Source organism: Montipora foliosa, unplaced genomic scaffold, assembly GCF_036669935.1.
Source record: "Montipora foliosa isolate CH-2021 unplaced genomic scaffold, ASM3666993v2 scaffold_458, whole genome shotgun sequence".
Classification (NCBI taxonomy): domain Eukaryota; kingdom Metazoa; phylum Cnidaria; class Anthozoa; order Scleractinia; family Acroporidae; genus Montipora; species Montipora foliosa.
Window position 1 is genome coordinate 301354 of NW_027179765.1, and position 13647 is coordinate 315000.

General features: G+C 39.6%; 1 protein-coding gene and 1 pseudogene across 2 annotated transcripts in view; one reads left to right on the forward strand and one right to left on the reverse strand.

Annotated features, from left to right (window-relative positions):
- Window positions 1–253: 253 nt before the first annotated feature.
- LOC137989414 (uncharacterized) lies at window positions 254–3539 on the forward strand (annotated as a pseudogene).
- Window positions 3540–9981: 6442 nt separating this feature from the next.
- Window positions 9982–13647, reverse strand: part of LOC137989400 (tyrosine kinase receptor Cad96Ca-like) — a 45076-nt gene continuing 41410 nt past the window's right edge. Inside the window, exons 8-9 of one of the 2 annotated variants that reach the window (XM_068835227.1) lie at window positions 11532–11628; window positions 9982–10355 (exon numbers count right to left, since the gene is read on the reverse strand). In XM_068835227.1, the coding sequence (XP_068691328.1) occupies window positions 10203–10355; window positions 11532–11628 (250 nt within the window). In that variant the 3' untranslated portion in view covers window positions 9982–10202. Of the gene's footprint in view, window positions 10356–10913; window positions 11629–13647 lie in introns of those variants that run through there. The other variant, XM_068835228.1, reaches the window with a different exon arrangement.

Genomic DNA, 13647 nt, shown 5'->3' on the forward strand with positions numbered 1-13647 from the left:
TCTCATCAGGTAGAACCTTTTTAACTAGCTTGTTTAAAACAAGCTCTAACATCTTGGAGTTTGCGGAAGACCTTGCGACATCTAAGGTTAATGAGAACACCATCATGGCATCCTATCACATCACGGTCTTGTTTACAAACATACCCGTGGACGAACCAGTGACATACTTACAGCTAAAGCTTTTCAGAACAACTGGTTCAACGTTACTCATAACTTGAACATTACCCGATTGCGAGTGAGACAACTCCTCAAAATGTCTGCGAAGAATCAGCTTTTTCAGTTCATCGGCCAGCTATATGAACAGAGAGACGGCGTAGCAATGGGTTCTCCCCTGGGACCTCTCATGGCCAAACGTTTCCTGTGTCACATTGAAGAAAATCTCGATCAAGCTAACAAACTCCCATCTTTGTACAAGCAATATGTTGATGACACCCTAGCTTTTGTAGACAACATCGACGAAGCAGAGTCGTTCCTCAATGTACTAAATGAAGCTCACCCATCCCTGGAATTTACTATGGAGTTAGCAGTTGAGAATAGCCTCCCATTTCTGGGTATAAAAATCACAAAAATAGGCTATAGTCTACAAAAGGAAGGCTATAGAAAACCTACTGACAAAGGTCTCCTGTTACACTTTCAAAGTCATATGTGGACAACAAATACAAGAAAGCGCTGCTGAGATGCATGCTTTATAGAGGTTTATGGATCTCGTCAACCTGGGAAATCTTTTACAAGGAAGTTGAGCGTCTGAAGGAAATCTTCAGAAAGCTGCAACTATAGCTCTTTTCCACTCGACTGTGCAAAGAGTTATACAAGAACAACAACAGCTACAAGAACAGCAGGAACAGCAACAGCAACAACAACAACAACAACAACAACAACAACAACAACAACAGCTCCAACAACATCAACAACAGCAACAAACAAAGTTACAGCAGTCAGATGATGACAAAGTCGTTAGATTCTCCCTTCCATTCAAAGACCAGTTTTCCTGTGAGAACGTTAAACACCAACTACGGCAATTAAATAGTAAGATGAAGGTTCAAATAGAGCCAGTGTTTACAACCAGAAAACTCGGCACCGACTTTGGTTTGAAGGAAGAAAAACACTCACTTGTAAGTAGAAAGAATGTTGTTTACTTTTTTCAGTGTGGCCTGTGCAAGGCAGGTACGTTATGTGGGGTACACAAATAAACACTTATACCAGAGGGCAGATGAACACAAAACTACTGCAGTTGGAACGCACTACAAGAACTGTCACATCTTCCTAAACGGCTTCAAGGAGAATTTCACCGTGGTCAAGCGATGCGTATCAAAATTTGACTGTTTGGTAAATGAGATGTTGTATATTAAGGATCTAAAGCCATCGCTATACATCGAATCAGACTCGCTGAAGGCAAAAGTTTTGGCTAGCACAAAGACAAATTTAAAAAAAAAAGTGGCCATTTTTGCATCAAGTCTTTTGGTGGTTTCCAACCAATCTCGAGAGACACAGGTAACATTGTAATGAAGCAAAAGGAGCTAATGATAAATCTTTATATGTTTTTGTCCACTAACATGGCGGCGATGACCCAACGTGAAATAACCTTTGTATACGAGAGTTGAAACCAAGCCAAACGAAAAGTGTGAAAAAATGTACTTTATTAGTCATGGCCCGGTTGTGCGAAAGCCGATCAGCTTACCTGGATTAGTGTAAACTTTGCTTCCTTTTTTCAACTTTTTGGGGAAAGTTTCTTTCTGCTTATTTGTTTTTCAAGGTTGATTTTTCTCTAATGTAAAACTTTGCCGAATGTTCGCGTTGACCATCATTTGGTAGTACAGACTGTAGAAAAACAAACACCGTGGTCAACTTTAATCTGGGATTAACCAGGTCCAGATGTCAAAAGCTTATTGATTTATTGAAATCTTTGTGCTCAATCTAGTTTCCAGTGTATAATTAAATCTACCATTCGAGATTTTAAAATACTTTTGAAGCATACAAAACGCAACGTTATAGCCGGAAACTAGAATCGTCCCGTATAACTGTAGTGTGTATACTCATTTTTATAGAGAAAAAGATGGTTCGCTCGTTTGGAAAATCTCGATTTAAGTTTGGTCTTGAAACGCGGGTTTTAAATTTCCAATCAAACTTAAAAATCGTGTTTTTATGTTTGTTTTCACACGACAGGACGTTCCCTTCGGCAAATGTGGAGAGGCGATAGAGCCTTTACAGTTAACCCTGTGGCCCTTGGCAGACTCTGGATACGTATAGGAAGTGAGGGAGAGCATGTCATCAGAATCCTTTCCGTTGGTATTCGGTGGAGGTATTTTCGGTGTCGTTTTTGAGATGCACTTTTCGGTGATGGACAAAACCGGCGATGCCATTGTCATTGAATACACTGAGAAACGAAGACAGGTGTACTGGGTGTGATGACCAACGCCTCTCCTTAAGACTTCCAATGCTAAACCTACGTAAGTACGTTCAACTCTCAGAGTTTAATAACGAACCATTGGTATTGGGCCCAGTTAAATTTCCACCGACTGGAGAAGGAAGTGGGGTCCTTGGAATGCGCATGCCCGTTGACTTAACACCTCCATCAACGTTTGTTCGTGGAGCGGTGCTAAAGGAATTTGCCAGGACTCCCAAGACGAACATAACCGCCGTCAACTTGGCTTTTCACGTGCGGAATTCTGTCGACATTCCTCACGGGGTAATATCTTATTATAAAGTCCAGAGGATTGGAGATTTCACCGTTTGGGCGGTGGCCAAGGAACAATGCTTTTTATTTCTGTAACTACAACTACTTAACCATCCGTGTCGTGTATCTTCACAACGTTGAACCATCTGGAAAAATGATGAAGATTAAAATGTTTTCAAAGATTGGCGGATTTCAAGATGTCTCAGGTGATTTGAAACATATGGGTGGTGCAACAGGGGGTCTCAAACATGGCGATGAACTGTAAGCTTGGAACTCGCTCACCAATATCAGCTTTTCTGGTGTTTAATTGCCTTAAGGAATGGAAGATTAAACGTAGTTGAAAAATATGATGTGTATGTTGTAGAAAGACTAGCCTTGTTTAAATACTGTCGTTTTGTAGGCAATAATTTCCATTGTAAAATATCTGAATGACGATGAACTAAGCAGTCATATCCCATGTTACTTATGAGAAAAGTGACAAACTGAATAAAGAAATCAGTGGCATGAGTGCTTATGTATTGAGGTATAGAATACTTCGGTTCACGGTACGTAGTTCCTCCTTTTTCACAATAATATTCTACATATTAACTAAAGCAATCGAAAGTTCTCAAAAGTTACAGGCATGTTTCTTTGTTTGAGCAAGTTGACGTTTTGGCACCTATTTAGCTGATGTGGACCTGCTATACCCACTCACCCATATACACTCACCGGCAAAGGACAGCTACAACACCGGGAACTCCATCCCCTACATGTTATGAACATGGAAGATATTTACAGAGCGGGACCTACGGTTTACAAAGGCAGCAATTTCTCCAGCCAAGCGTCCTGCCGCATGGCAGCCCGATGCCCAAGTAAGAGCCATAATAACATGAGGCTTCTGACTATTGGTAATGAATTATAGAGTGCTTATACGATCTAATATTAATTAACTCGCGTTGTCAAGGTGTTCAATCATCACTGAGGTCATTAAAGCACGGTAAAATCTCGACGTTGATCCAAGTTGAAATGATTTATTTATTTCTTTCTTTATGTATTTATTTATGCAGTGCAAGAACAATAGGACATAAGTCCCTACTAGGTTTAAGCACCAACCCAACCTTCTCCTAGAATAGTAACTTAACATTATAAATATCCTAAATAGGTTGCTTATTAACAAGTTTCACGCAGTAAAGGTATTTACCCGGCGACATTTAGGACAAATTATTTGAAAGGTACGAAAGTTGTCGCCATCAAAAACGTTAAAGTCTCTTGAAATAAGACGATTAAAGTTTACGCTTAAAAGAGTCAGTAGACTCAGCCTGCCTAACATCGTCAGGTATATTGTTCCTCAAAATTGCTATCCTATTAAAATAGAAGTCCCGAAAAATTGATGTACGGTTATTACTTATCTTTAAGTTCAGCCCTGAGCACGCATGAGCACGCATGAGCACGAACGAGGTAGATCAATATGTCCATCATGAAGACATTTAAAAAAAGACAACTAAGTCGAGATATTAGAGCCAGTAATTAAAGGCAATCACTTCAGTTTGATTAAGCGATCCTTATATGACAAGTTACTACTATTTCTAAGTATAAAGCGTGTAGCTAGTCTTTGCACATTTTGAACTAGGAATAAATTGCTGATAACAGACTGAGGTGGCCATAACTGAGAGCAATAGCAAAAGTGCGAACGTACTAATTAACAGTAAAGACGCAACAGCGCAACACTTCAACAATTCCTGCGCAGCTCCTTCTAATAAAGCCCAGTAACCTATTTGCTTTAACAACTATCGTGAGTATATGATCCTTCCAAGAGGTGTCATTTACGGTCACTACCCCCAAATCGTTTTCAGTTGAGACAATCTCCACATCTATAACATTTATACTATAGCTACGATATGGACTAATACGGTTCCTAGATATATGCAGATTACTGCGCTTTTAAGGCTGAAAATACAATTCATTTGACAAGGACCAGGTTGTAAGGGAAACTAAATCCTGCTGTAATTTCAAAAAAATCAGAATCATTATTTATGATCCTATAACATTTAGAATCGTCAGCAAACATAGCCAGCGACGCACTGCTAACAGGCCATTTCCGAGTTCATGTTCGCCTCTTCTTCAAAGCGAGTCTAAGAGCAAAGTTTTTCTTATGAAAATTAGTTTTCATTCATATGCAAAGTAGAACTAATTACCATCACAAAAACTTCGCACTTAGACTCGCTTTGAAGAGGAGGAAGACGTGAACTCGGAAATGGCCTATTACATTTGGCATGTCATTTACAAATAATAGAAAGGGAATGGGTCCTAGAAGTTACCCCTGGGGTACACCTGATCCAGTCCATTTACTAAAAGTTCCATTTGTAACCACTCCGTGACGCCTTCCAGTTAGGTATGAGTAAAACCAGGAGAGTAGGGGATCATCGATTCTAAACGTTTTTAGCTTCGACATGAGCGTTGCCGGGCACACAGAATGGAAAGCCTTGACCTAGCATGCGCATTGGCAATAAACGCTTTCGCTTTTATGAAACTGTTATGATTAGGATGTCGGTTTTTACTTGTTTACTCTTGTTTTCCTTCAATTTTGCAATGTTGGTAAATCCTTCAGCATGGTGTGAGAGAACCTCCTCCTATCGATACTGCTATTTCTATTAGAGTTTCCAATTGACTATCGTCCTTTGATTTCTCTGTTTGTCACATGCTCATGTTGGATGCCATCTTAACGGGTACTAAAAATTTAGGTCCTTTTCTTTTTGTTTAAAAACATGTCTGGTCATTCTTCGCCCCGAGTTTTACAAACATTGAAATACGAAATATTTTGAGCAAGAGCCAATGTAGATTTGATTTAAAAACGCCATGCCATGATCAGAAACCCATTACCACAACATGTCCTCTACCTCTGAAATGACGGTTATCGACAATTCCTAATTTTCTCTGGATTGACTTTTAGAAGTATACCTATTAAAGATTAAAGTTAACGACGAACAGAAAGCATGGGCCCGGGAGATCTTGGTCACTGTCTGGTATAGGTGAAGTCTGTGGAGAAAACGTGGATCCGTTCATGGCTGTTTATGGCGTGAGGAAGGAGAAGATTCAAGGTATTTACCAAAGTAAAGAAATGGCCTGTTCTGTCTACGTCAAAAAAGATGACAAGGAAGTGGCGCATTTTGTGACTTGGTCTGGTTTAACTAAACACGTAAACAAAGCAGCTCAAATGAATCACTTTTAAAGTAAACGCTTTGGAAAACACGCGGCTTCAATCGATTCGAAATCAACTGTTGAGACGTTTGGTCATAAGAGGTCTTTTCCAGCGCGTTCTATTTTTCCTTCGCTTTCCTCGAAGAAGTTCCTTACTGCTTATAGACCTTTACAAAAAACAAGAATTTACCACGGACTTGGAGCCTTATTGCTTTGTTGGGCCTGAGAAACTTAAACTGAAATTAGAGTTCCAAAGAGACACTCAAACACATAAACTACTGACAAGTGACACAAGCGAAAAGAACAGGAAGCTGGAGTGGTCTTCTGTGCTTTGGAGCTCCAATCATTGTCAAAGACAAGAAGATCTCTCCCCGCAATAGTGGCCGATGGTCTGTTATGGGAGTAGTAGGACTCAGTAGGAAACGAGAACTTTGTCCACGTTTTGTTTGAGAATAAAATATTTGAACAAGATGCAAGTGGTCCTCCCTTTAATGACGAGTTACATGAAGTAGATGCTTCAGCTCACCTGAGCCAATCCCTGCATAATACAAGTCATCCCACCGATGAGTTACATGAAGTAGGTGCTTGCGCTCACATAAGCCAACCCTGCATAATGCAAGTCATCCCACTGATAAGTTATATGAAGTAGGTGCTTCAGCTCACATGAGCCAATCTCAGCATAATGCAAGTCATCCCACTGATGAGTCATATCGAGGTAGGTGCTTCAGCTCACATGAGCCAGTCCCAATATAATGTAAGTCGTCTCACTGACGAGTTGAAAAAAGCTATCAGTCGCTGTTGATATGGAAACGGGATCAAGGTGTTACAGCCAATTACGAAGTGTTAGAAACTGGACCAAGTGATTCTCTCGTAGGGCGAAGTGATTTTGGCAGAAGAGTTAGAATTGTGCTAAGTTGCCATAGAGAAAAAAACTGCGGTTATTAATTCATGTGGATTCCCTCGTACTTTTGCTTGAGTTCATTCAACTGTAGCTACTTGGATTTTCCGCTAAATTTAAACGCTCCAAAAAGATATAAGAATAGATGCCCCAGAAAATCTGATAAAAAAAAAATAAATACATCGAAGTCCTTAGAATGCTTGCAGTACTTTCTTTCCAGTTAGACAAGATCCTTTAATTCAAAGTGGTATCTCAAATACACATGGAAACAATTAAACCAAACAAATTGACCTGCTTTCAACTGAATGGCTTCATAGCTCTGTTAGTTAGGGCAGAGGTCTTGGGTTCGGATCCCTTTGAGGTGTCTAAGGGCCGATTTACAAGATACGATTTTGTCGCATGCGACAAGCTCACGACAGGCCTACGACATGACTTACGATTGTCGCAGCGTTTTAAAACATGTTTTAAAATGCTACGACATTTTTTCTGACGTACACAACAATCGTAAATCATGTCGTAAGCCGTTGTCGCATGCGACAAAGTCGTACCATGTAAATCGGCCTTATTAGCCCTTTTCACGGCTAGTTTTTCTCATTTGGATTTCAATGCAATCTAAGCTGGATGCGAGGTAATTTCGGGTTGAAACTACAAAATAGCCCGAAATTGCCTCGCCTCCACGTTAAATTAGATTGTAATGCAAATGAGAAAAACTAACCGTGAAAAGGGCCTTGGAATAAAAGCAAGGCTGGAGTTGACCTTGCTTTGACACAAACCTAACTGCTTTTCCTATGTAAATAGAAAGTCGTCAGCATTGCAACATGATTTACATAAAGAAATCAACGGGGATTGTATCAAAGGAAGGTCAACTCCAGCCTGGCTTTCATTCAAAGGCCTGGAAACTTAGCACAGAACTCTAAAATGATCTTTTGGTTTAAATTGTCCAGGTAAGAGCGAGGGTCACTTCCTCTTTTGTCTATAACCCGCATTTAATGTATAAATTCATTTCATAGGGCAGTTTCATTTACAGACAAGACAGCACAAGACCGTTTCGTTTACCAAATTTACTTTAGTTTGACTGATTGACCCTAAGAAATGTTTACACTGTTACGTCAGTTTGTCTATCAGGTCCCACTATTTATATTAATTATATATTTTTTCATTTTTTTGGGAATTTCCTCAAGTTTTGTACTTTCTTTCTTGAAATTATATGTAGGTAACTTTAGAACGAAATCACTTTGCTCGCATCGTCGAAGGTCTTTTTGAAAGCCGCGAGTAAGCAAAAGATGAAATGGCGGTTACGTTCCAAGCAAGTAAGCGGAGATTCATCTCAAAACCCTAAAGGTTAATAGCAAAGCACTTTAAAGTGCAACAATGACAACTCTTGTTTTGCAACTATAGTATGTTTGACTAAACATAAAAAGGGTTCGCGAGCTTCCTTTCTAAAAAATGATGATTTCTCTCCTACATGTATTTGGTTTCCCCCTCAATTAAGAGGAGAAGCCAGATGTCTGATTATGTTTAGGTGGGCCACTATTAAGCAAGGGGTCACTGAGTTAAGGAGTGTTTATACACCCTGATATAGCGTACTAATACTCCTACATTTCTTTCGTGCCACACATACGTGAATTGAAATAATCTTAAGCCTCTTGCTGTATTATTTCTCTCCTGAATATATTTTGTTTCCCCCTCAATTAAGAGGAGAAGCCAAATGATCGATTATGTTAAGCTAGGCCACTATTAAGCAAGGACTTACTGAGTTAACCAGTGTTTTTACACCCTGATGAAGCCTACTAATACTCCAACATCTTCTCTTCCATGCCACACCTACGTGACTCGATGTAATCTTAAGCCCCTTGCCGTATGATTCCTCTCCTGGATATATTTTGTTTCCCCCTCAATTAAGAGGAGAAGCCAAATGACCGATTATGTTTAGCTAGGCTACTATTAAGCAAGGACTTACTGAGTTAACCAGTGTTTTTACACCCTGATAAAGCCTACTAATACTCCAACATCTTCTCTTCCATGCCACACCTACGTGACTCGATGTAATCAAGAGAAAATGAGAGGACAGAGAGGGAGGCTCCCGGTCCAGCCCTTGGGATATGTCATGTCCACGAAAGTTATTTTTAGACGAGCGGAAGTGTTTGTTCTAGCGGAAGTCTGTCTTCCGAGACGTCCGCATGCAGGCCAACCTCGGTCTGATGTTTGAAAGAAAATAAATATTAATCAGCCTTCCACGTGCACCCCCATTTTCTCTTTTCCCTAAGAACCTGTGAGCGAGGCAAGACTGCACGCGGACGTCTCGGAAGACAGACTTCCGCTAGAACAAAGACTTCCGCTCGTCTAAAAATAACTTTCGTGGACATGACATATCCCGGCCAACGCCCTGAGCCTCCCTCTCTGTCCCCTCATTTTTCTCTTGATGTAATCTTAAGCCCCTTGCCGTATGATTCCTCTCCTGAATATATTTTGTTTCCTCCTCAATCAACAGGATATTTTTCTACCACTTTTCGATGCCGCTGTTGTAGTAGGATTAAAAAGCCAGCATCAATCATACCGAATACTCGTTGATGATCACACTGGATTTCGATTTAGGTCTCCGAAATAAACTACTGCTACATAGTGCCTACAAAATCTTGGAAAACGTTCTGCTTATGATCGCTAGCTAACGATTGTCAAACCTTGTCGGGTTTGTTTATATTTTACTTCGCAAAGCAATTAATTATTGTAACAATTGTTGTACTAATGAATATTCTAAACAATTTTGACTGATGTCAAAGGCAAAAAGATATTGCTTTGTTCTGCATTAGCACAGATGTCGATAGTGATTGCCAAAACATGTCACAATAATTTCTCATTTAGTTAGTCTGGACAAGAGAAAATGAGGGGACAGAGAGGGAGGCTCAGGGCGTTGACCGGGATATGTCATGTCCACGAAAGTTATTTTTAGACGAGCGGAAGTCTTTGTTCTAGCGGAAGTCTGTCTTTCGAGACGTCCGCGTGCAGTCTTGCCTCGCTCACAGGTTCTTAGGGAAAAGAGAAAATGGCGGCGCACGTGGAAGGCTGATTAATATTTATTTTCTTTCAAACATCAGACCGAGGTTGGCCTGCATGCGGACGTCTCGGAAGACAGACTTCCGCTAGAACAAACACTTCCGCTCGTCTAAAAAAAACTTTCGTGGACATGACATATCCCAAGGGCTGGACCGGGAGCCTCCCTCTCTGTCCCCTCATTTTCTCTTGGTCTGGAATAAAACTGAGACTGATTGATTCCGTGGACTTTTGGAGTCTACGACATGAGAATAAAATTGTGTGTTAGGGTTGTCTGTCTGATTTTCTACGCCTTTTTTTTAATCGACCTAAATGTGAATTAGGACTAGCTTTTGAATTTCACATTTTCTCTGACTCTAAAAACTAGTACTGTTACTGAATGACAACTACTTCAGCTAGCTTTTATAATTTCAGACTTGACCACTTTCTTGTTGAGGCCTTTGCATTTGTGGCCCCACGAACTGCTCTTGCGTCATCTTCAGTTTCTGCACCCACGTCCTCAACTCCTGAGTATTTTGCTCCATCGTACTTAGATTCGTCCACCAACGGGAGGTACTGCAACATATAGAAATAAGAAAGGTTTCCTCAGTATCATGCAATTAGTTTTTACTTCTTTTTCTTTATTTTTTTGGCTTGAAATAAATTGTAATCAACAAAACTGAAATTCATCCTAGAAACGTCTTTATGCCCATCACCCACAACAAAGTGACCAAAAACTCCGACGATAAAACACTTTAAACCTCACGCGTTTCTCGTAAAGAGTTAACACACAGATATTTGAAAAGGAAAATGATGACATGGATAAGATATTGAATCAAGTTGCCTATATAGGTTTCGAACGATCCAGTGTGAATAGGTAAAAAATGATATATAACGCCACAGGGAATAAATACTTTTTGTAGAATTTTGAAAACGTGTCAGAGTGGGTAGCCCTAAAGAAATAGTAGCATTCTAATTTGAATTTGACTTTACGTAGCATTTAACTCAATTTATTACACCATTTTACATGTACAGAAACAACTTCCAAATAAGCCAACTTCATCTCTCAGTTCTACTTTTAGCAATTTCACTGATATCGCCGAGTTTCCCTTCTTCCCGTTCATAAAAGTAAAAAGGAAACCATGGTTTGTCATTCAGAAAAAAAATCCCATCCAACGTTCCCTTCATTTATCATCTTCCTAGAGCCCGTTGCAACCTTCTTATTATAATAATCGTTAAAACTGGACATTTAAAAAAAAAGGAGTTTATTGCCCAGAGAAAATTAAATGGATTTACGTGGAGTGTGACATGTCTAATTAGTTATTTCCCACGATGCAGTTGGGGCATTCCTGTCATCCGGGACTTTCTCTAGCTCTTATCCAGTGCAGAGGACAGGCGTAGGGCCTCCTTCAGTAACTAATTCAAGAGAGTCAAGATCATTTTCCTCTCCTCTTTTCTTAGTTTCTTGTGGATGGCGGGTGTGCCCTCACCTTTGCTGGAATCATGCCTTCTACATTTGGTTATTTCTTAGAAGGTACCATGCTGGTTTTAAATAAACGGCCTAGCCCAGCAGGGCTCGACCAAAATATCCCAAACATATGTGGTATTAATATCTCTTTCCAAGAAAACAGAGCTCGCTCCAAGCAAAGCCTTGGCAAAAATATCAGTCTTTATGCAGGGTGCATGAAAAAAAAAAAAATGAAAAAAGAAAAAGAAAAAAATATAGCACCTTGAAAACGTCTTGTTACTGACCTCTCCTTCTATGAACGAGCGCAACCTCTTGGAAATATTTACGAAATCAGGGCGGAGTACTGGGATCTCTTGCCAGCACATCTCCATCAAGTTATACCTGATGATAAAAAAAGGAGGAGGTGAGAAGCCTATATCTCCAGCAATTCTTCCTTCAACCTTTTCGCAAGAAGGTTTATGTTTGGATATTTTTTCGCTGCAAAATGCATTGGTTCTACGTTTAAGGTCTTGCGACATTTTTTGATGGATATAATGCCATTGCTTTTGATCGGACATTCTGATGTTGATTTGAAAACGTATTAAAAGATATATAAAGTTTTCCGGTAAAGTAAAGCGCTAAACACTAAACATGACAGAGAGAAAGTATCTCGTTATCCCAGACTTGACATAAGGGACGGTTAGTGCTTATACAGATAAAAGAGGTTCTTGACATAGAATTTATCTGCGACTTGTTTCTTTGAGAAAATATAAATGGTACATTCGAACACTTTAGAACACTTTATTTTAGGGTGCATAATTACAGTAGAAAAAACTGTACTCTCCCTTATAGCCCTGATAAACTAACCTCGATTATCCGGAAATCGATTATTCGGATTTCGCGATTATCTGGACTAGCTTTTCTGGTCCCATTTTTTTCATAAATATTACTTAGTCACATTCATTATCCGTAGAAAAGCTATCTTACGCCGAACTGAGATATAAAATTCCAGGCAGAACTGAATTTGTTTCGCATCAAAAGACAATTTAGGGCACGTTTATTGCTCGAGTGATCTTAAACGCGCCTAAAACGCACCGTAACTAATGCAGTGCATTTCAATGAGCGTTCATTGGCTCAGAGTTGTTTTGTTGCTAAGTGGAATTTCACGCTCCGCTTCCCCGATCAGCGTTGGTATGATAAAGACAAGCTTTTGTCATGAAAAGTGTTTCCATCATATCGACAAAGCGTAAGCGTTCAATTCTTTCTATACAAGATAAGCAGTCAATAATTCTACGATTGGAAAAAGGCGAAAAAGGAACGAGCTTATCCAGTGAATATGGCATCAGTAAACAGCAGATTTAGGAAATCCGCAAAAACAAAGTCAAGATTATGAAGTTTGCCGACAACTTGGAGATCGATCAAGAACCAAAACGAAAATCATTGAAAGTTGCACATGATGAACAGCTGGATGAAGCCCTATACGCATGGTTCATACAGCAAAAAACAGCTGGCACACCAATTTCTGGTCCCCTTCTGCAAGAAAAAGCAAAGCACTTTCACAGTCAATTACATGAGGAGAACGCGAACGGCGAAACCTTCAAAGCTTCGACAGGATGGCTTGAGTCTTCAGTCAGGGGCCCCCCAACGAGAATATAGCTCAAAACCACTTAAACATAGCATTGTCAAACGTATTTTAGTATTTAAACGGTAGATATACAAATATTTTTATCCCCTAAAAATTTTTCATCTGTTCAGATCTCCTAGCTGAAAGTGTAGTGATCCGAAAATTATAGGGATCAAAACTTACCTTTTCGAAAATTTCAGCCAGAAAAAAGGCTCCCGAAAATTGTAGATGACCTTTTTAGGGTAACAATCCGTTAGAAATGGGTAATTATACCATGTTTTAAATGTTCGAAAATCCTAGGATGTATAGTGTTTTACAACAAAATTTCCGAACATTTCTGAACAGATATTTTCCGAAAATTGACGTTGGGTGCCCCAGTTCAGTTGAAGATGAAAGTAGCGACGAGGAGGATGAGAGTCGAGATGAGCAAACTGTTACAAACACTGAAGCTGTTGAATGCTTTAAAAAGCGTTTGACATGGATGGAGAGACAAAACAATGTGGAAGCTATTCAACTTATGCAGCTTCGAAGAATGATGGAATTAGTGACACGTACACGCTGTAGAAACTTGAAGCAAACTGATTTACTTGAACATTTTAGGCAGAAATGACTTGTTTGGTTCATTCTTGCATGATTCTCGAATAAATGTTACGGTTTACAAATGTATTCAGTGCTGACTCATTATATTCATATTTTTGATTATCCGGACTATTCGGGTCAGTCCCTAAGGGTCCAGATAATCGAGATTTGACTGTATTCGTTGTGAATAATAACTAAACCTTAAAGCAAAAAAGTGG